The sequence below is a fragment of the Pectinophora gossypiella genome, chromosome 17 (assembly GCF_024362695.1).
Source record: "Pectinophora gossypiella chromosome 17, ilPecGoss1.1, whole genome shotgun sequence".
NCBI classification, from domain to species: Eukaryota; Metazoa; Arthropoda; class Insecta; order Lepidoptera; family Gelechiidae; genus Pectinophora; species Pectinophora gossypiella.
The window spans coordinates 2,224,240-2,248,679 of record NC_065420.1 but is presented as its reverse complement, the minus strand read 5'-3'; the positions used below and the strand labels follow the sequence as shown (position 1 = coordinate 2,248,679).

The window sequence follows — 24,440 nt, the reverse complement described above, 5'->3', positions numbered from 1 at the left end:
AACCTGTTTCGAGTTATGTCATATGTGTATTGTTTACAATCTGTTTGTGTACCTTTTTAATAAAATAAAATAAATACTATCTTATATTGTATATTTAGTATTAAGATTTGACTAATACATTATTATATACACTAATAGTGATATAATACTAGTAGTGTAATTTTACTAAGTACACTCGTAATTTTCTCGCAATAAGTGACTATCCAGATGAAGTCAAAATCATATAGATGGCGGTATTCGGTTTAGGAAGTTGTATTGGTATAAACCATAGCCTTTTTTTGTTGTATCCGTCCGACAGGCAAAGGAAACATAGCCCATACAGCCAGTAAACCATAGCCTAAAAATTAATCATAGTAAAAAACGAGTTTGATTGACTTTTTATTCGTTTTTTTTTTGCAGCAAATGAGGATTCCGTGTCATATCTTGAATTCAATAAATACGCTCCAGGCTGGGATGTTCTTATTCTCATTATCCAATTAATAATATATATGGTAAGTTACATCTACGTACATAATAGGCTAGTTTCTAACTAGTCAAATCAGTTACTTTTTACTAAAAATCAAAACACGAAATTACTATGGAATTTGTACGAAAAAGCAACCTGTGACGTCATAGAAAAACGTGACAATACAATATCATAAATAATTTAAATATAGAAAAAAGAAAACGCTTTTTGGCACCTTTAGATCTGTCTTTATTTAGAAATCAGAATTTCATAATTTATCTTTGACCTAGGGAACCCCTCAATTGGGTATTTGACTGAGTCAAAGATAAATTATAAAATGCTAATCTAGAAATAAAAGACAGTCTAAGATGGTCAATAAATCAATCTCATTTTACTTTTCCATTTATTTTCGATTTTTATTTGTGATTTAAGTAACAATGAGTACGACGTTTGACCGCTTTTATTGATGACGTCACAGGACAGTATTTCCGTACAAATTGCAAACAAAACTTTCGTTTTGGCTTTTCGTGAAAAGTATCTCATTTGACTATAACTTGTTGCTTGGGGGTTCCTTTTCGGACGTTGATTCTCACTAAGACGGGATTTTGCGAAATTCAACCCCCAAGTGGTTGAAAGTTTGTATGAAACTGTATTTTTTTTTTTAAGTTACAATCAGTTAATTATATTATACAGGGTGTTAGTGACATCGTAAAGAAAACTTTGAGAGATGATTCAGGCCATGATTCTGAGTTAATAGTGGAATTTTCTGTCGCAAAAGTATCTGAAAATTCCACTTGATATTAACTCGGAATCATGGTCGGAATCATCCCCTTAGTACACATACATAGATACATAAACTCACGCCTATTTCCCACCGGGGTAGGCAGAGACTATAGAATTCCATTTGCTTCGATCGCAACACTTCTCTTGAGCCCCTTAGTATTCGTTACGATGTCACTAACACCCTGTGCAGTTACTAATGTGAATAAATATTTTACAGGGAGCAGTAATTCTGACGCAATACGGGTTATTCAGTTCGTTATGGGACAAAATGCTAAACAAAACTTATCAGCCGGGGCCAACTCGATTCAACGACGAAATGGTTCGCGCCGAGAAGACTTACGTCGACAGAGGGATTACGCTGCGTAAGTTCATTCTCTATCTTCAATGTGGTTTGTTTTGTGTGGGACGCTTAGGACATGCGTACCAAAAGTGTGCGGCACCCAAAATTCAAAATTCAAAAATATCTTTATTCAGTATGAATAGAAAAAGACTCGACCAGCTTGGGCGCATTTTTTACCTACATTACTCAGGGCTTTTGGCTTTCGAGGTTTTTTTTGCAGCTTCTTTTCCCCGGCTATACAGGTTGTGAGAAGCTGCAGTAGTTTTAGGCGGATGAGACGTTTGTTATGTAAAAATTGACGATTCAAAATGTAACTGGGTCATTCTTCTTTTTTATCGACAATAAGAAGTCATTTTCTCGTTATATCGGATTTAACATCTTTCATTATAACGGCAATAAATATTTAAAAAACATCATATAGAGATGTGTCTGTAGAGGAGTATTTAGTGTTTCTCTTTATCTTGGTAATATACTGTTCCTTGCAGGCGCATTGCAAAATATATTGTGACAGAGTGGCCCTTTTCATCGGAGACAGCATTTCGATTTACCACTCTGTCACAGAATTTTGTGAAAAACAACCAAGCTACGTTAATCACTAATCGAGGAACCGATTAGTATTTCGCTAGTATTTTAAGTATAATAAGATAACTATATTTTTGGACAATGGACAGATTAAATAAAATTCTAAAACATGCTATGTTATAGCAGAGCGAAGGACAGATCATTGTCGATAAAAAAGAAGAACGACCCAACTATGTAATAGGTTACATAGTTACATTTTGAATCGTCGTAGGTCTGTTGTCTTAAATTTTGTACCGGGCGAGAGCCCTCAGCGCTCCCCATTTGTAGCATAAGTCACGTAAAAAGTTTGCATGCGAATTTTGCTCGTATAATCTGTATTTCTGCAAGGCGTTCCGCACATGCTATAAAAATGGACTATAGGCTGATGTATTTATGAATAGAAAAAGACTCGACCCGCTTGGGCGCATTTTTTACCTACATTACTCAGGGCTTTTGACCTCCCTAATAGACCTCTATCGCCGCCCTATAGTTAAATCCTCGCAAGCGCCTTGTGATTTTATTACCAAAACCTCGTCGGCCTACGTAGGCTACGGAGGCGGATCGTGAGCACAACGCTCAACTACTGGACCCCGTGGTCCAGTCCCAGGAGGTCCCGGGTTCGAATCCCGGTGGGTAAAAATCATAAAAATCACTTTCTGGTAGGGACCAAACTAGGGAGTTTGGTTAGGACATTACAGGCTCATCACCTGATTGTCCAAAAGTAAGATGATTCGTGCTTATGGATGTAAGTACGTAATCGTTACGTGAGTCATGACAGGGGCCTATGTCGGCTCAGTAATAACCCTGACACCAGGGTTGATGAGGTTGGCATTCTACCTCACAAATCCACATGACGAGAAGGAGAATGGAATGAACTCAAATGCGCTTAGGTGTGCACTATAAGGCGGCGTTATGCGTACGCTAGTGCTCTGACTGTACAAATAAGTATGTTTTTTTGGTAGGTGGCATTAACGGGCCTGAGTGCAAAAATTGCATGGAACCAGAACTGAAGACGGCTCTCGTCCTACTAGAGCGCTACACTAGAGCGCAAACGCAACTAGGAGACGTTGAAATGATCGGCGACGCAAACGGTGCGATAGGATTCATATTTAATACCTATTCTTTCGCGTGGTCTAGAAGTACAACAGTGCCAATTCTGCCAATACAAGCTTAACCTAATTTTAATTTGACAGCTCTTAAACTGAATCATCCATCGGTACGGCAATGCAGGACGGAAGGGGCAAGTCACAGGGACTGTAACCTGGAACCTGACAGAGGGCAGCAGTAACTGTCAGTACTATTCAGAGGCGGAGGACAAGAGTCCTAGTACGGCTTTGAAATAGACTACTCTGGGCGCCATCCCACTCGCGTCAGATAGAGTACTGCGGAAGGCAAGAGAGAAACCACTGCCCTATTTTTCCCTAAAAAGTAGCATGGAGAGTTAGGAGAGTGCTACACCGACAAGAGCGTGACTCTTAAATTAGTGATGTGACCTCTTAAACTACGCCCGTCCTTCACTCACAATCTGTACAAGAAAGAGATAAAACTAATTTCAGTACTACACTGGTGCTAATTCCTGTACACACCATCTAACTTCAAGTTATACCTGTCATTTTCTTATCAGCTGATAAAACTCACACTTTAAATCTTAATACTAAATACAACGTAATACATGTCAAATGTAATAAGTGTCGAATCGTCAATGTGTACATAACGAACATCTCATCCGCCTAAAACTACTGCAGCTTCTCACAACCTGCTAATAAAAGGCGAGCCTATTGCCTTTAACCGGGCACAAATCTTGGAAATCACGGGATATCAATTTTATCTATGATCCAAACATTAATTCAAACTCAAAAGTCAAATGCAGTGGTTTACCCGAACCGGGATTCAAACACACACTACGATGTAAGTCACGCGTTCACCTAACAGGGTTATCAAGGTTTTTTTTAACGGCATTTTTTTTTGTCCCCAGCGGAGAAGCAGATTCCAGACGCAATGTTGGTGAACAACGTACACAAGAATTACGTGCAGATATGCTCAAAGAAACACCGTTATGTCAACGCTGTGAAAGGCGTCAGCTTCTCTGTTAAAAAAGGTAATAATATATACAGGGTGTTAGTGACATCGTAACGAAAACTTTGAGGGATGATTCAGATCATGATTCTGGAGTTAATATCAAGTGGAATTTTCCGTCGCAAAATTCATTATTATTTTTTAGTTTTTTAAAATTATTTTCGATTCTATACTTTTGCGATGGAAAATTCCACTTGATATTAACTCAGAATAATCAGCTGAATCATCCCTCTCAGTATTCGTTACGATGTCACTTACACTCCGTACAAGTACATACATAGCCATACAAGTAGGTATGGGTGCTAGTGACAACGTAACGAATACTGAGGGGGATGATTCAGACAATGATTCTGAGTTGATATCAAGTGGAATTTACTGTCGCAAAAATCATAAAAAAAATGTGTTAATTTAAATTATTATATTTTCCGTTCCATACTTTTGCGACGGAAAATTCCACTTGATATCAACTCAGAATCATGATTTGAATCATCCCTCAAAGTTTTCGTTACGATGTCACTAACACCCTGTATAATACATTTTTTTTATTTTTTTTTATTAAATAATAAAATGTTTATTGGGGATGGAATGGAATTTGAAATTTAAAATGATTGACAGTAAAAAGGAAAGGCGTTTGTACTCTGCTACAGTTCACGAGTATAGCTCAGTCAGAGGTATGGCCAGTGATTTGTCCCCACCGGGATTCGAACCCGGGACCTCCGGATCGTGAGCAGAGAGACCACGGAGGCAAGCCGGTGTACCACAGTGACTGTCGATTTTATTTGGATAACTTACAGCGATTATGAATATAACGGGGGTTAAAATGGCCACATCGAAGCAGTAGGCTACTTGACAACCTAGTCAAATGAGATACGTTTAACGAAACGTCAAAACGAATGTTTTCTTTGGAGTTTGTATGGAATACAGTCCTGTGACGTCATCACTATAACCGGTCAAATGTTGTACTCATTGTTACTTAATAAATAAAATTATAAAATAAGTCGAAAAGTAAAATGAGATTGATTTTTGATCATGATAGACGGGCTTCTATTTCTAGATTCATCATCATCATCATCACCAGCCCATTAACGTCCCCACTGCAGGGGCACGGGCCTTCCCTATGGATGGATAGGGAGATCGGGCCTTAAACCACCACGCGGGCCCAGTGCGGATTGGTGGTTATTAACGACTGCTAATGCAACCGGGACCAACGGCTTAACGTGCCTTCCGAAGCACGGAGGAGCTCGAGATGAAAACTTTTTTTTTTGTGGTCACCCATCCTATGACCGGCCTTTGCGAAAGTTGCTTAACTTCAACAATCGCAAACCAAGCGCATTTACCGCTGCGCCACCGAGCTCCTCATTTACCGCTGCGCCACCGAGCTCCTCTAGATTACCACCGATTTCTAGATTAGCATTTTATAATTTATTTTTGACCCAGTCAAATACCCAATTCATCTAAGAAAGCAATATTGCTATTTGACATTTGTTTGCGCACTTACTTTTATATGCGCAAATGTCAAATTGCAATATTGCTTTCTTGGATGAATTGCTTTAATGTGGCCATTTTAATCCCCTAGGACTTAAAAGACTGATTATTATATACTTTCAATAAACCAGGTGAATGCTTCGGCCTTCTGGGCGTGAACGGCGCGGGAAAGTCGACGACGTTCAAGATGATCTCGGCCGAGGTCAGCCCCACACGCGGCAACATCTTCGCCAGTGGGTACCATCTCAAGTGGCCCAGGAACAATGTTAGTACAACCATAATAACATAAGCAAGCATACCATTGACAGAAAAATATAACCGTAATTGTTTGTGTATGTATATAAGATTAGTATAATCTTCTTATCATGTGGGTTATGAGGTGGATTACCAACCTCATCTACCCTGACCTGTGCTTCGGAAGGCACGTTAAGCTGTTGGTCCCGGTTACTACTTACTGATGCAAGTTAGTAGTCGTTACATGAGCCATGTCAGGGGTCTTTTGGCAGTTCAATAGTAACCCTGACACCAGGGTTGATGGGGTTGGTAATCCACCTCACAACCCACACGCTAGAAGAAGATATGTATACACTTTGATACCATGTCACATTAACTTTTTTGGCAAATTAAACCGTAAGTGTCATTAAATGTATGTTAGTGCGACAGGGTTCTAAAGTGGATACATGATCATCATCATCATCAGCCCATTAACGTCCCCACTGCTGGGGCACGGGCCTTCCCTTTGGATGGATAGGGAGATCGGGCCTTAAACCATCACGCGGGGCCAGTGCGGATTGATGGTTATTAACGACTTCTAACGCAGCCGGGACCAACGGCTTAACGTGCCTTCCGAAGCACGGAGGAGCTCGAGATGAAAACTTTTTTTTTGTGGTCACTCATCTTATGACCGGCCATTGCGAAAGTTGCTTAACTTCAACAATCGCAGACCGAGCGCGTTTACCGCTGCGCCACTGAGCTCCTCTCTCCCCTCGAGTAAGACTTACTTATCGACGCACAGATCGAAGGACACTGTTCTAACTTATCGTTTCCAGTACCTCCAGTCCCTCGGCTACTGCCCTCAATTCTTCGGCCTGGATGAGTTCCTGACTGGCCGCGAGAACCTGCGGCTTTTGCTCACCCTGCGCGGGCTCAGCCAGCAGGGCGTGCATGAGGAGACCGAAGCTTGGATCGACGTTGTCGGTAAGTGGTCACTTGATAAACTTACAACATAACCTTATCTATGGGTGCGGTGCAAATTGTTGGCAACCCCAACATTAAATTCATTCATTCTTTTTGAGTTATCATCACCAGCCCATTAACGTCCCCACTGCTGGGGCACGGGCCTTCCCTTTGGATGGATAGGGAGATCGGGCCTTAAAGCATACGCGGGCTCAGTGCAGATTGGTGGTTATTAACGACTGCTAATGCAGCCGGGACCAACGGCTTAACGTGCCTTCCGAAGCACGGAGGAGCTCGAGATGAAATTATTTTTTTTTTTGTGGTCACCCATCCTATGACCGGCCTTTGCGAAAGTTGCTTAACTTCACCAATCGCAGACCGAGCGCATTTACCGCTGCGCCACCGTGCTTCAAATCTCAATGTGTAGTGTCTGTGTAAATCGAGGTTGCTTGTATGAAGTGTCCGCGGTGTGTTGCAGGCCTCCAGAAGTACAAGGACAAGCTGGTGTCGGGCTACAGCGGCGGCTGCATGCGGCGGCTGGCCACGGCGGCGGCGCTGTGCAGCGGGGCGCCCGTGGCGCTGCTGGACGAGCCCACGTCGGGCGTGGACGTGGCGGCGCGCAGGCGCGTGTGGGCCGCGCTGCAACGCGGGCTCAAGCAGAGTCGCTCCGTTATCATCACCTCGCATAGGTGAGCCTTGTTGGTTGTCCGCCACACCAGTGCCGTGTTTATCAAAACTTACAAGCCTATCGAAGGACGTAATATCCGATCCCGACGACCCGATTACTCTAGCCATAGAGGCAGCCAATCAGCTCGCAACATCAAACACTTCAGGACCCCGATACCGACCCCGCCGGCGTGGTCGACGATTTCACTCAATCAGTGCTTATCGCTATCGACCCACTAGGGTCTTTCAAGTACTTTTCCTCTCAGACGACGCCCTGAGCCGAGGTTCGCGCCCAACTGGGCACCCTCAGGCCTGTTGTCTTAAGCGTTGTACCGGGTGAGAGCCTTCAGCGCTCCCCATTTGTCCGGCCAAGTAGTTAATGCCATCTGCGGCAAATCTACAATCTACAGTCACGTCAAAAAAAAAGACGACCCGATTACTCTAGCCATAGAGGCAGCCAATCAGCTCGCGACACCCAACACTTCAGGACCCCGATACCGACCCTGCTATGCGTCAGAAAAGAATGCCGTTAAAAGGAAGAATTTACGATGACATTCCAGAAGTCTTTGGTTGCAGACTTTGTTTAAACGACGTGTCGTCAATCCGTCACGATAGTATATAATGTAATGATTAAATGATCGTGCCAGTTAGAAGTGTCCTCGCTTCTAATCCGATTCCGATTCTAATTTTCTCTTCCTGAAATGAGACGAATAAGATGCCTTGTATTCCAGCATGGACGAGATGGAGACCCTGTGCGACCGCATAGCCATCATGTCCGGCGGCGAGCTGGCAGCCCTGGGCTCGGCGGCCGCGCTGCGCGCTGCGCACACGCAGGGACACGCCGTCGTCATCAAGATCAAATCGCACGTCACTGGAGACGGTAACTATGAAAATGAAAATATTTTATTTCACTTTACAATAGTGTTTCTAAGTTAGGGTTGATGACTCCTTTTAAGCATAGTGTTAGGAGCCAACGCTCTTCCGTAGTAACGAGTGAATGTTTGTAAGATTAGGGTAAGAGTGAAACATTAAATAATAAAAAAAGAAATTATTCTTCTATTCTATTCTTAAAAAAGTAAATCTTAACTTGGGTAACTAGCTATGATTATTTTGACTGCAAACCCAGGGTCGTCAGATCAAAGCACATAACATAAGGTCACGATTGTGGTCAGAGGTACAGTCATGAGCAATATAATGTACCCACTTTAGGACTCTGTCGCACTAACATATTTGACATTTAGTGAGACTTACAGTTCAATTTGTCAAAAAAGTTAGTGTGACATGGTACCAAAGTGTATACATATTAATGCTCGTGACCGTACAATCAAAGAGCAAAAGTTCAGTCACTGAGCCCAGCGAATTATTTGTAAACAGTGGTGAAATTATGAACCATTAGTTGTCATAATTGTAAAATTTATGTTTTCGTAGGTGTTTTCGGTCTATTAGAGAAACGACATGTAACCAGGAGGTATTAAGTGCAACCAGTTATGCGACGTGAAATTTATTACTTTGCAAGAAACTGAATGGACTTTTGCAGCTTAACGTAAATTTAATTTTTTTATAATGATTTAACGCAACCGAACAATCTGAAACTTTTTTTTGTTCATGAAAAAGGTTATTCCTACTCATAGAAAAATATTCAACTACTTTTAATTTTTTCATCCATTCCCCATTCGCGCCGTGCGCGACGCGGTTTTCATGCAGACCCTACTAATATTTATATCTCCAGCGTTGGACGAGATATTGAAAAACGGATTTCAGATTAATCTTTAATCGAGATTAAATTGATGAAAAGAAAAAATAGCAGTCGACTATCCTGTTAATAATAAAACGTTGTTCTGTTGCAGTCACGGATAATGCTGTCGACCCCAAAGTCCAGTCCTTGAAAGACAAATTGTCTCACAGCTTCAACTGCACCCTGAAAGATGAACATAAGGTAACTACTTAAAGCCTGGAAGAGATTGCTACTTAGCAAGAAGGCCGCCTATTGTACTCATTCTATCTCTCTTTTCTTTTGTATTTTCCTGTTCCTGTAACACCACCTCCACCAACCCGCATTAGAGCCGCGTGGTGGAGTATGCTCCATACCCCACCCGGTTGATTGAGGGGAGGTCTGTACCCAGCAGTGGGACGTATATTTTTTTTTTGTTTATAGTCTGATTATGTTATGTTATGTACATTTTCCTGTTTGTGCAATAAAGTATTTGTTATGTTCTGTTAACAGTAACAAAATACGTATACTAATCGCCAAGCTACCCCACACGAAAACAAGAAAGAGTGTGTTTCCATATCCTTACGTGAAAACTACGTTTTTCAAAATGGTGCCTTTTTAAATCACATTTGCATGTGATTTTTGTCAACAAAAAACCTCTCAATAGACAAACTGATTCTATCCAGGTAAAAATGTGTTCTCAATTATTACCCGGATTGAAATTAATGGCGGACTTTCCAGGCTACGTTCCTAAAATAAAATAGATGGCGCTGTTTAGATTTAACGTGATAATTACATATTTTCTAATTGCTACACCGCGTGTGAGCGTTATCATCATCATTAATTTAAGAGCCACGCTCTTGACGGTGTAGCAGTCTCCACTCTTGTCTATGAAAATCAAAGGCAAATTCTTTCACTTCCTTATAAGACACGACGTTCACCTTTCTGTGTCAGAGTCCAAGTTTCACATCCATAGAGGGCTATACTCCATATAAAAGCTTTGATGCATCGTTTTCCGATTGCTTTGAGCGTACTTATACGTCCCACTGCTGGGCACAGGCCTCCCCTCAAGCAACCGGAGATAGTATGGAGCATACTCCACCACGCTGCTCCAATGCGGATTGGTGGAGGTGTTTTTACGGCTAATAGCCGGGACCAACGGCTTAACGTGCCCTCCGAAGCACGGAATCATCTTACTTTTTCGGACAATCAGGTGATTCAAGCCTGAGAAGTCCTTACCAAACAAAGGACAGTCTCAGTGATTTCGACAATGTCCCATTGGGAATCGAACCCGGATCACCAGATCGTGAGCCTAACGCTCTAACTACTAGACCACAGAGCTTACTTATATCAAAAAAATATTTCCAGACGATGCTGCACTACCACATAAACGAGACGATGCGTTACAGCGAGCTGTTCACAGCGATGGAGAAACTGAAGGAGTCCTTCCCTCAACTCATCGAGGACTATTCCGTCACCGAGACGACTTTGGAAGAAGTTTTCCTGTCGTATGCCCAACCACCGCCCGAACGTACACCCAACAATGTGTAAAGTACCCACTTAACATATTTAAACACTGTAAAATAAGTTCTAAATGTTCTGGTCCCTTCGTGGCATTGTGGCGTTTACATTCAACATACTTCCGTAGCAGTTAGTAACAAAGTGAGGAGATAAGTGGTCGCGATAATGTAAACGCAACCGTCCCTCCACTGCTATTGCAGGAGTGAAAAGAACACGAAAAATACAAAAATTCACAACATGTATGACAATATGCACATGAACATCTTCAAGAGTTATGCACATAGATGTAATACAACCGATTTAAAACGTTTTAAACCAAATGTTGCTGTTTTAAACCGTTGAAAACTCGCCTACAACAATAAAAGAACTGTGTTTTAAACTTCATTACAGGCAATTTTTGGTCACTTGACGTCATGCTTCGTATTATTAGTTTATAGAATATCAATAAAAAGTACCTATAGAACTAAACACGCTAAATATTATATTACACGCTAAATATTATATTATTATCATCAACAGTATACTTATTACACATTCAATAATTCTTTACACAGTTTATAGGGATAAACATAGTCATCAACAGCAGCCGTTTTAAACCGAAAGAAATGGTTGATTTCGGTTTTAGACTGTTTGTTTCGTTTTAAACGGATTGGTTTAAATGGTTTTAACCGGCCTTACATCTATAGTCATGCATAATACATCAAGAGTCATGCACAATACATCAAGAGTCATGCACAATACATCAAGAGTCATGCATAATACATCATGAGTGCATGAAACGTGATATAATGTAACATTCGTGCATTTTTTTCATAGCTCGATAGCGAAAGCCGTTTTAATTGTAAGGTAATACCGCAAAATGTAAACACACGTTGCCGTCGAAAAGGAAAATGGGCAAAATAGTCATGTAACATTAGAACTTGTCACTTGGTGTGGTGCTGAAAGTGTTTTTCGCATCCAATGATATGTCACACGTGAGGCTAAAAAGGCTTGCATCCCTTATTTGCTTATATTATTTTTTTAAAGGAGTAAGTCTTAGTGTATGTCTTAGTATGTATGTAATACAAAAGTAGGTGCTAGATGCGTTTTTGGATTTTGAACTTTAAATATGCGTGAAACGCCAATACTACCGAATGGATATTTTATGACGACAGAATAGAAAAAACCATCGGCTTCAGCCTTTTTTATTGACACGACTCATTGGCCGGTCAAATGGGGAGCGCTGAGGAGTCTCACCCGGTACTAAATTTAAGATAACAGGCTTAAGGTTCGAACATAGGTCAACTTTAGCCGAGCTCCGTTCTACACTACTACTTCTGTTGTTGTAATTAACTGGTTTTTTTTGTCAATCTTGGGGGCAATCAAATGGGCAAAGGCGTCCCCCACATCTTTCTACTTCACGGCCCCGTGCAATCACCGTCATGCTTTTCAAATACCCAATATTGTATGGGTTAGTTAAATGTATCTTTGACCAAGTCATAAAGATATCACGCTTATTTCCCGTTGGGGTAGGCAGAGATCAAGGAGTTTCATTTACTACCCTAGGACCCTGACACGCCATTTTCGCTGCTTCCGCTCTCATCATCTTGAGTACCTTCCCAAATTACCCAGTCATACAAAATTATAAAGCAATCCAGCTGTTTTTTTTCTATTCTGCGCATGAGGCTTACTTGTAAGGTTTTATAGGATGGCAACTCTAGTCTGAAAGATTGCAGTATTATTCTTCACGCTTGTTCGCAACAACGGATCGAGCAGGCTGTGGTAAAGAATGTAATCACTAATAGAATTGAAGTGCTAATGTTGGTTAGAGGATGGTAACTTTAAATTTGTTTGTGCTTTGAATGTTTATCATAAATATACTATACTCTAAACAACAATACATGGGGACAAAGGACTTTGATAAATTATTTTTATAATAATTATTTGTTTCATCACAATACGTTGCAAATTTTGTAATACAAAATATCTTTATATTAGTGCATACACACAAAACAGTTTAAAACTTAAAAAAGAAAAATTACAGCGCAATGGGCGACCTTTTTGTTCTACGGAAACTTTTTTTTTTATAAAATAAGCTCGCGTTTGGCCACAATCTCACCTGATGGTAAGTGACGATGTGGGGGGTTAAAAAGGTCATATTGCAGCAATTCATCTAAAAAAGCAACCACAAAGCCACATCGAAGCAATTCATCTAAGAAAGTAATATTGCTATTTGACATTTGTTTGCATTGCGCACTTACTTTTATATGCGCTAATGTCAAATTGCAATATTACCCCTGTCTTTATTTAGTACCTAATCGGAATTTCATAATTTGTCTTTGACCTAAGAAACTACCCAATTGGCGCCATTATTTTCTATTAGACAATGAGGCATGTATTCTATTCGGCTAGTTTTGATAGCTAAAACTTAAGCACATCACTGTTAGGCGACCCATACACCTAAAATAATATTGCACAATATATCTGCATGCACAATATTATTGAACGTTTAGGGATAGTATTGAAACATTGCACAATGATTGAACAAAAGATTGGGCGAGCTTAATTTTTATTGGGCAATAGTTTTTTCTTGCACTGTGTAGTCTTAACATTGCGCAATATTTTTCATTTTAGTTTTCGGAGCGATCGCGATCGGTCAGTCACGGTATTTTTTTTTCCGTCGTCAGACATGTTGCTCGCACGAAATATTGTTCAGACTGGTTTGTCAATTTTATTGAGAGTATTTATTGAACGTTTGGAATCAAAGGGGTTATTCAATATTATTGCACAATTAAAGGATTGTACAATATTATTGTAGGTGTATGGGGCGCCTTAGTTATACTTTTCGGCTTGCACTCGATAGGTGTGCTAATTCGTAGTCAGTAATGCCATGTGTGCTGTGATAAATTAAAAGTGACGATTAATTAGTGTCATATTACGAGTCGACTGAAAGAATAGGGTAGTTGATCGGTTTGTTGTGTTATTTAAAATTTTTGAATGTAGAACACGCAATGACGATTTTGATTTTTGAAATTATGAACGGCCTAACACACTGGTGCTGGTTCAGCCGATAAATATTAATTGTATTTTTGAAGAACGTTTTAATAGTGTTGTCCTTTACTTGCAATAGGTGCAAGAAAGAGATAGAGCTAGTTTTGGAACTGGCAAAGGATAAGAATAAAATAAATTTATTAAATATATTTATTAAGTTTGCAAAATAAATTAAATTACATCAGTGTATGCCAGAATCGACACCATTGTGTATAGTTTGTCACAAAGAATGGTGTCACTGTACTTTATGAATAAATTAAAAAAAAATAAGAAATACATCCAAAATTAAATGTGTATTGTGTAAGGTTTAGAATTTATGACAGTCTGTCATTATTGTTATTTAGCCTAAAATTTGATTTACACTATTCTCTGTGACACGCTTATTTATACCAGGGAGGGTTAAAAAAGCCACTTCAAAGCAATTCATCTCAAATAGCAATATTGCTTTTTAAAATGAATTGCTTCGATGTTGCCTTTCTAACCCCCAGATATGTAAAGTCATATTACCCATAAAATTCGTATTTAAATTATATTGACTTTTGAACAACAAGAAAATAAGTATTTTCGGTATTTACAAAAAAACTAAATGAACAAAAATAAAAATTATTGAGGTAATTAAAAAAACAAAACTTTAATATTTTTCTTTATGTTTTTAATTAGGTTCGTAGTTATTAAGTTTTTCGAACTCGACTACCCTATTAGTAAGTAGATGTAAAAGAAATATAGTGAAGGCTGTTTAGGTAAGTTACGAGGGCTGTACGTTTGGAAAGTTGGGCTTAAGTCGGCTCTAGTGTAACAAGAATTTGAACTTAAAGAACACTGTTAAGGGTGAATCTCAAAATTTCAAGTTTGGTGGCGAAATTTCATATTATTTTTTCGTGAAAAATTGGGTTCCGACATGAAAAAGATCCAAAAGGATCCTCGGTTCCGACATGAAAAAGGATTTTTTCAATTCCCAATTTCCCCAATTTTTCACGGAAAAATTATATGACAGTCGCCACCAAACTTGACACATTTTGAGATTCACCCTTAAATTATTTATTTCATTCAAAACGATCACAATTAAAATCTCCGAATATGACTGTGTGCCCAAATTCATATATAAATAATCTAGTAATCTTCCTGACTTCGACACACAGGGCTTTTTGAAAGCTTATAGCCTTTCTCAACAGAAATAAAAAGCTTATAAAATAAAAATTAAATGTGTAGGTGAAACGAAAGTTACACAACTTCAATTATAAATTGTTGTGATTTTTATAGATATTAAGAAATGTAATCAGTGTTTTTCTCTTTGTAATTCGTATACTTGTATGATGCGTATACATGTACTAATTTTAATAGCGATAATGATTATACATTCATAATTTACTTATAAAATATTGTCAGATGACATAAATATACCTTCATCAATAAAATCGACACACTTCCAAATTTTTGTTCAACAAAACATTAGGTAAATTCAATTTGAATTTAGAACATTAACTATTAGTGTTTCGAATTTTTTGATGAGAAGAGTATATACTTAAACTTAATCCATCCACAGTCCAAAGATTTTGAAAAATGTTTTCCTAATCTTATAATGTAATCTCCTAATAACAATAAATAAATCAGGAGGGGTTAAAAAGCCTACATCGAAGCATCTTTTGATCTAAAAAAGCTATTTGACATTTGTTTGCATCGCGCACTTACTTTTATATGCGCAAATGTCATATTGCAATATTGGTTCTTTTAAATGAATTGCTCCGATGTAGCCTTTTAAACCCCCCTGATTTAGAATAATTAATGTTTAAACGTAATGACAAAACTGAATCTCATAATATAAGTGCCCAAATATAAAAAAAACTTATTGAAATATGTTAATATTTAACATCTTCAAAACATTCCCGCCAAAATTATTAAGCTACCTATGCACATAGAGGGAGTACTGTGGATTTCTTTTTGACAGCAATTTCGGAGGGCATTAACTACTTGGCCGGACAGAACATTGCGGGCCGGGTGTGTGACTTGGTATTTAGTCTTACGGTTTTATACAAACTCGAATACGACAGGAAAATTTCTACCTAAAACGTCCCGATTCTACTTCTGTGTGTATTCAGCTTTATTATTGTAAGTCATATTTTTTTCGTTCGCCCATTTAAGCGTTAAGATCATAAAACCATTCTGCCAAGTTAGTCAATGAGGGTTCTTACCAGCCGTCTGCATGACAAACGCGCCGCGCGGCGCGAATTATATCGAGGCATTCGACCAATAGCCGTGACTCGGTTGTCATGCAGTCCCGGCTGGGTACATTCCCAAAAAATATATGTAGATGGCGCTGTACAGATTTGTCTTTGTCTAACCTTCTCATTTCATGGATAACAGATATAAGCAACTTTTATGTTTGATTATACCTAACATAATTTTACAAACGGCGATTCGTACAAAATACAAGTTCAATAATGGTAACTTTACTTTACCTTGCACAAAGCCACAAAGCACTTAACATGAGTCTATTAACTTCGATGTTCATTGATTGAACTAACATCCTTTCTTTAAAGGAAATTGCAATGTAACTTCACAATATTTTGTTGTTTTTGAGATTATTTTTTTACCGTCGAAAATTTACATCAAATTAAAACTTCATTTTGTAGATAGTTCATATCATAATCAATCATTTTATTCAACAAAACGCAAAGTTTAGTTAGTATTAGTAATTATTAAAATATATTAGCAAATATCATAAAATCACTATACGTATTTGAGTTGAATATGCACCCCATTTTTCTTGTTGCTACGTAGCGGATAATATTCAGTTAATATTTATTCATAAACTATCTACCAGAGAATTTTCAATATATCTATTAAGTTGTCAATTAAATATTTTATTTAGTTCCTTTTGTGTAGCTACATATATTAATTCACAGTCGTCGCAAGCTATAATTTATTAAATATAAATAGGATATAATTCATTTGACAGCTCTTATATTTCATTAACTATATCAACTTTATTTCTAAATGGACATGTAATGTGTAGAGTCTGCGCCACAATTCAAATTCGATGCGGCGCTAGTGTCGCAGTATTTGCGTAGACTTAGGCCCCGATTCCTGCAGACATCGCCTAATTTTATTTTAAGTTATATCCGTCATTTTCTTATCCGTCGAAAAGGAAAGAGACGGATGATTATCACCAAGTTAATTTTGAATGAATAACCCGGGCGAATAAAATAGGCATCTCGCTGGTATGTAATTCGTTTGACGTGCTGTCTACTTAACTCTGTCGGGTTATTGGCCGATGTAAAATTTTTAGACGGTTGTTTTAGATTTCTGCTTAAAATTGACGTGTATTCCATAAATTTTATGCCTGTCGATTACCCGTCCCTTTCTTTTTCGACGGATAAGAAAATAAGGTATAACTTAAAATATAATTAGATGGCGTCTGCAGGAATTAGCACCTTAGTGTAACTTGTTATTTAAGTCCATTCAAATCTGCGGGACTTCAGTCTTGGCGCGTACTCTAGCCGCAACTTGACGTTTCTCTCTATCCCACCAAAAAGTATGTATAGTATCATTAAAACACACAGACGATATTATATTATTTTGGCGCCATCGTAATTGCGCCAAAATTCTTTATAATTCGCAAAACAAGGCTTGTTTTTTAATCTGTTAGTATTGCCCTATTTGGACTCGGCAGAACTGCCATTGATTATTAATCATTAATTTCAATATTTATATATATGAATATATATATTTACGTCATTTTATAAAATATATTGCTCGATAGTATGATATGTATTATAAAATCAAAACTTTAGGCGTATCACAATGCATTATTTGGAACCTTGTGTTTATCACATTAGTTTGTAAACATCACTTTTTGATTTCTTAGCATACATTCCCTTTTATATTTTTTTATTGTAAATTATGTCATTCATTTAGGAATCTATTTCGGTTTACTGAGTTTCTCTGTAAAATGGGCATCTACTGTAATTAAACCCATGGTATAAGAAAACCAGGTATGCTCAATCCTATGACAAGCCGCCATTGCTAGCCCTTTGATGACGTAAGTGTTACCACTGTGTTACCATTAAATTGGTATCTCCAACATTCCAAGGACGTAGATTTTATTATTGAAAATTAAGTGAATTACTGACTAATGTATTAAATTACTATTACTTGTCACATATATAAAAATCATTAACACTTTAAGTAAATCTTTTACTAAAATTTCATAAGTTCCTTGCAAAGCAAATTAAAAACATTGGTCGTGGGTAATTTATTTTTTACGAAATGGCAAAGCAAGGTGGGATGACGTCAGCTGGGCTAACTTGAAATGTTAGCTGTCACTTTTGAGCATACCCGGTTTTCTTATACTATGATTAAACCTATTTGCCTGGGCGATTTGTATCATTATCTAGCGAAAGAAACCGCTATACAGATAATGCCCTTTTAAGTACTGGTCCGTGATAAACCATCTGCGTACTTATTGTGTATATTATAAAGACTGTATTTACACGGCTATTTAAAATTAATAAATTAAACGTATATTTTATTGTGAAGTTTGTTTTTTATTTTGTATTTCGTATATTTAAATGTAGAAAATAAAACCAAATACACTTCTCATCAAAAAAATCGAAACACTTCCGTTTTCATTGTTTCTGTCCGAATTTAACACAAAAAAGAATTCATACGATGAAAAAAAATACATAAATGTATAGCTGGCAGTTTGGCCATTACAGTAATAAGCGAAAATTCTAAATTCAAAATTAGAATTTCATTTATCTTATAAACGAAATGAATCACTGTTTTGAGACAAACGTGTGTTTAGGGTTGGAGTACATTTAGCGTTTAAAAACTAAAAATTGGCGCCTATCCTTAAACTTTTTGTTTTTTATTTCAATACTGTGACTTTGGGACGTCTGAAAAAAGGTTTTTTTTCTAAAACGTATGGATACTTCGCCCACAGAAGCCGCCCAAGTTGTGGCATTGCTGGATTCTGGCCTTAGTCAGCGTGTTGTGGCTGCAAGACTGCATCTAAGCCTGTCATCTGTTCATAGAGTCTATAAACGTTATCGGGAGACTGGTTTGTTCACGCGCCGTTCAGGATCTGGCAGGAATCGGGTCACTTCTGAGCGAGATGATCGATTTATTGTAACAACTTCTTTAAGAAATCGACGCCTTAACGCTTTTCAACTGCAGCAGCGGCTTCGTGTTGTACGAAGGGTGGCTGTAAGTGACTCTACAATTAGAAGAAGGTTGAAGGATCGTGGACTGGTACCGCATAAGCCAGCAAATGGGCCGAAATTAACTGCAGACCATCGAAGAGCGCGCCTTAACTTTGCACGTGAGCACCTAAATTGGTCATACCTACAGTGGAGCAAAGTTCTCTTTTCTGATGAGTGTAAAATTATGCTGTATGGTAACGACGGAAGGAACAAGGTCTACAGAAGAGACGGAGAACGCTATGAACAATGCTGCATTGAAGAAAAGGTCAGCTATGGTGGCGGTTCGTGGACGGTTTGGGGAGGAATCAGCGCCGACGGTAAGACAGAGCTTGCTTTCGTGTCTGGGCCACGTCTGCCTGCACTAAACTGTCATCGGTACGTCGAAGAGTGTCTCGAGCCTCATGTGATGCCCTATGCACATTTTATTGGCAACGGCTTCATATTCATGCACGACAATGCTAGGGCTCACACCGCGGGCGTCGTACGAGATTATCTTAACGAAGTCGATATCTCTATTATGGAATGGCCAGCAAGAAGCCCGGACATGAATCCCATTGAACATCTGTGGGATGAATTAAAGAGACGAATTCGAGCAAGAGATCCTGCCCCAGAAACACTTAGCCAGCTGCAAGATGCAATCCAAGAGGAATGGGACAATATACCACAGCATGTGATCGTGACTCTCATCCGATCGATGAAGAACCGTATGGAAGCAGTAATTAGAGCTCGGGGAGGGAATACAAGTTATTAAATAAACGTTTTTTAGCTTTTTTTTTCATTTACGTGTGTTGTTTTATCCATTTCCTTTATACTCCATACGGAATAAAAATGACTCATTTAACAAAATACGAAACCTATGAAAAATTCATTTAAATTTAGAACATTAACATTAAGATTTGATAAGCTCATATTACTCACTATTAAACGACATTTAACATTTATTCCTAAATGTACACATTTTTCTGATAATCCTGACAAAACGTAAACTTGCAAGGTGTTTCGATTTTTTTGATGAGAAGTGTATGTTTTATGTCTATTTATTTCAAGAAATATAATTAATTATTCATTTTGGTTACACGTCAGTAAACTATGGCTAAATAACACAGAATTGGTGAGAACAGCTATTTATACTATTATAATAGGTATTTAGGAATGTTACACTGTTTGAATTACCGGGTTCTTACAGCGTTAACCAGGGATATGAGACTCCCGATATATCAACTCTGTTGCAAGTGCTATGACCACGGGACAACTGATGAAATTGGAATGGAGTAGGTAGATCCATAATTTTCTAAGAACAAACATATCTGACTACCCTCTCTACCCTCTTTCTTTGTCGCTTGTTTCTACATTTGATGTCTACCAACTCCACTCGAATTTCATCAGTCGTCCCGTGATCATGGCACTTGCAACAGTGTTGAAATATCGGGAGTCTCATATCCCTGATTAACGCGGTAAGAACCCAGTATTATGTGTTTTAATTATGATAATAACCGCGTAAACCTCAAACAATGTTTGTTTGAAGCCTGGAAATGAGTTCAAAAACCTATTTTAATCTGTGTGTTAATAAAACATTTATACTGCATGTTATCATTGAGAACAATACTAATTAAGTGCTGACTATGGCTATTGCCCTATTTAAATATTGCATAAGGCGTATTGCAGAAGGAAAACCTATTATTTTTGCTAAATGTGACGTTTTGTGAAGAGAATGAGTGATATGAAACATTGTAAGATTTTTGTCATTGACCAATTGTAATCTCATTTACAGGCCTCAGTCGTAGGTCAAGTTGGCTTTACAGATTTATCTACAAAAGTACCTATCATTTGAACTGAGACAACGTAAAGTTTTTATCTAAGAATATTAACTTTAAAAACAATACATATATGAAGCATCACAATAGATAACAGTATAGAAATTTAAAATGCATATAAAGAATGAAAATACACATGAAAATAATATATTTTCAGAATCAAAAAATATCTTGTTAGTAAGTAGTAAAGTACTCTAAATATGATAAGATAAGGTCTTTTAAAGTAATTAATTACTTCCAATTTAGGTATATCAGTTATTTTTTTCATGTAGTCAGTACGAAGAGGCGGAGGGCAAGAGGGAAACCACTGCCCTATTTTTCCCTAAAAAAGTAGCATGGAAAATGCTACACCGATAAGAGCGTAGCTCTTAAATAAGTGATGATGATGAGTCAATACATATGAATCATCAACGGATAAAATAAACTGTTTAACATTTAGTCGCTGACAAAATGTATGTCATGCAAAGTGTTCTTTGCTCGTCAACAATTTCTGTGAAGCGAATTTTGACCTTTATTAAAAAGGCATTATACAGTCCACTAGCTAAAATACTACTATCAGGTATTGAGTAACACAATAATAGAATTTTAAACCAGTTATTACAAACAATATTACAGGTGTATTAAATGCAAATATCTGATTAAAATATTTCTACATTTTGATGAAAATATTACATATAAAACAAATAAAAAGTAAAAAACTAGTCTTTATAGGTACTTGAATAAATAAAGAACCCATATCTTAACTTTTTTTCACATCTCTGACAGAAAATTGCCAATTTAGTAATAATTTACTACTACTTACAATTTATGTATTTACCCATTTTCACAATTAATAAAGGCAGCCCTTTATAACATTTTTACAACAATCATAGCCAATGACTTGCAAAATGATCAACAAAAATACTTGAATTGTAAGAATGACTCCACATTTTAGATAAAATAATTTTATAACAATCGCACTAAGTACTTTGTTGACCTTCTCAGAACCAGTTCTAAGAAATTATAAGGTGGAATTTCAATGATTGAAATATGAATAGCATGTGAATACCTGACACGCTGATATTGATGATATGAAACTTATAACAACACAAAATGGATTACAACCTATCAAAATTACATATTCATTAACCACAGGAATTGCAATCTTAGAGTAATAAATAATGATGAAGATATTATTAACAGAATTATATTATGCGGTAGTAATTATGGCATGGGCACAATTTCTTAACTAAATATAAACATTGCTGTAATAAGTCACTTATGAAGGAACATTCAAATTTTCTCAATCAAAAAATTAACTTAAGATTTTCATTTCTTAATCTTAGTTTGGAATCATTTCAAATTCAGTTGTTGAAACTGGGCAGTATAAGAAATACATCATTGTTTGTATAATAAAGAAGTATAATAGATACAGTAATTTCAAAAAAATTGCAGAATGAATGATAAAATATTCACAATACTTCAGACATGACCACTTAGAAAATATACTTAAGTATCTAAATGATTTCAAGTAGATTAACAGGCAGTTAAAGCTTGTATGTATACATTCAAAGGTACACCAGGAAACCTTAATAAATTATAATTCCTAACACATGACAACGCCAATATCAATATGACCACAATACCCTATAAGATTGACCTATTTAACTGGCTAATAAGTTAACATACTATAGTTTTCAGTCCAATTTCATCAAATGCTTCTTTGACTTTCTCAAACACTTCATCGGGGCATTTCTCTGCATCAATCTTACGGACCAAGCCTTGAGCTTCATAATGCTGGATGATGGGCATGGTGTCATTGAGGTATGTGTTAAACCTCTTCTTCAAACTGTCGAGGTTGTCGTCGGAGCGGCCACTGCCAGCCGCGCCTCTTCCCAAGCACCTCTCAGTGCACATACTTTGTGAACATTCAAAGAATAAAACAAATAAAAGCTTCGTTTTATCAGACATTGTGCGTTCCCAGCCCTCCAAGTTGTCTTTGTTACGAGGGAAGCCGTCTATAAGGAAGCGGGACTTGCCGGACTTCTGCATGGCCTTGTGGAGCAGCGAACACGTAACCTCCACCGGAACGATTTGCCCGTTACGGATTTTCTCCTCAATCATCTCGCCGTACTCCGAGCCCGGTCTCTGACGCTCCTCACGCAGCAAATCTCCAGCAGAAAGATGCACGAAACCATATTCTTTGGAAATATAAGTACACTGGGTACCTTTACCGGCTCCGGGCGCTCCAAGCACAAATACAACTTCAGGAACCATTTTGTTCACGTACTTGGAAAACGACTGCAAGGTACGGTAAAGCATTAAACGCCACGACTAATTTCTCTTAACTGGATAAGATTATTTTATAAAACATGCGCACAGCTGTGACCTTGGTGGATTTCTTGACTGACGTACATCTGACAATTCTAGAGATGAGCACGCGTTTTACACAAAAAACCGGTACCGACCGTTATTTCATCAAATTAAAAAGTGTAGCGTAAGCCCAACCCTACGGTTCAAGCAAGCCCCCGTACATTTTCTGGCAACACGGTCTCATGCTCATAGACATAGAATGCCTGACCCATAGATGGGAGAGTTAACAATCTTCAGACTATGGTTTTATTTTAGTGCTGCAAAGAACTTTAGGCTTTTAGCCCTTATTTTAAGACTAGACTGTTAAATAAAAAGCTTAGTAGGCTAAAAACCTATAAAGCCATTTAGTACTTGCGGCTAGGCTAGGGTTAAGCCTATTCAAGCCTATTGGTTATAAGCCTAAAGGCCTTAAAAAGGCCTAACCTTGTTTAAGACTAATTTAATAAAATAAGACGCTCAAAAAGCCTATGAAGCTCTTAGACCTTAAGGTTATTTAGGCTATACATACAGTCCCTTTCTCAAGTAAAAAAAAGTAAAAGTGTGGGTGGGTACAACAAACTTTAAAAACATATATACCTACACAAACACTGTGAAAAATTGATTTATTGTTAGATGCACAACTAGCTAACTAACTATGAATATTGAAAATAACTTCTTACTATCAATTAGTATGGAAATAGTCTAATAATTATAGTAATACGCCTAGCCTTCACGCCCTAGAAACGCGGTTTCCTTCTGTGCCGTCTTCCCCACCCCGCGCATCGTGCTTCACTTTTTATTTAATATTTTTTACTAAGGGACTACTACCAGTGATACACAATTTCAGACAGTCCCTCAATATTTGTAAAACGTGGCGAAAACAACCGATTTTTAAGGCCAATATCATGTGTGAATTTTATGTAGCTCCAATAATATTATATACATACGTATCGAATTGATAACTCCCTTTTTTGAAATCGGTAAAAAGGCTTTTACTAAAAAATGATAATAAAGACTCCAGTCCCAAAAAGCCTACTACTTTAAAAAAAGCTATAGGCTTTTTAAAAGCCTACTACATTAAAAAGGCTATAGGCTTTTTTAAAGCCTACTACTTTAAAAATGGCTAAAAGTTTTTTAAAATGACGAAGCTTTTAAAGCCCTATTTTACTGGTCTAGTCCCAAAAAGGACTCGGTAGGCTGAAATTTAGGGCTAAAAGCCTAAAGTCCTTTGCAGCACTATTTTATTTGGAGTCTTATTATGGAGCGTGGTGAGATTTGAAAAATAAATACTGCTCACGGT

General features: G+C 37.7%; 2 protein-coding genes across 2 annotated transcripts in view; one reads left to right on the top strand and one right to left on the bottom strand.

The window, feature by feature from the left end:
- LOC126374288 (phospholipid-transporting ATPase ABCA1-like) overlaps window positions 1–18,329 on the top strand; it is a 59,818-nt gene extending 41,489 nt beyond the window's left edge. Inside the window, exons 24-32 of the mRNA XM_050020813.1 lie at window positions 400–491; window positions 1,446–1,590; window positions 4,105–4,227; window positions 5,822–5,955; window positions 6,740–6,887; window positions 7,345–7,555; window positions 8,264–8,412; window positions 9,380–9,468; window positions 10,612–18,329. Of these exons, the coding sequence (XP_049876770.1) occupies window positions 400–491; window positions 1,446–1,590; window positions 4,105–4,227; window positions 5,822–5,955; window positions 6,740–6,887; window positions 7,345–7,555; window positions 8,264–8,412; window positions 9,380–9,468; window positions 10,612–10,794 (1,274 nt within the window). The 3' untranslated portion in view covers window positions 10,795–18,329. The remainder of the gene's footprint in view (window positions 1–399; window positions 492–1,445; window positions 1,591–4,104; window positions 4,228–5,821; window positions 5,956–6,739; window positions 6,888–7,344; window positions 7,556–8,263; window positions 8,413–9,379; window positions 9,469–10,611) is intronic.
- Window positions 18,330–22,056: 3,727 nt separating this feature from the next.
- LOC126374455 (UMP-CMP kinase) lies at window positions 22,057–23,214 on the bottom strand. The gene has a single exon (XM_050021107.1). It carries the CDS (start codon window positions 23,108–23,110, stop codon window positions 22,469–22,471), a length of 642 nt encoding a protein of 213 aa, XP_049877064.1. The 5' UTR covers window positions 23,111–23,214; the 3' UTR covers window positions 22,057–22,468.
- Window positions 23,215–24,440: the final 1,226 nt, after the last annotated feature.

Coding starts and splice junctions, on each gene's coding strand:
- LOC126374455 (XM_050021107.1), bottom strand. CDS start 23,110: ATGCTTTACCGTACCTTGCAGTCGTTTTCCAAGTACGTGAACAAAATG.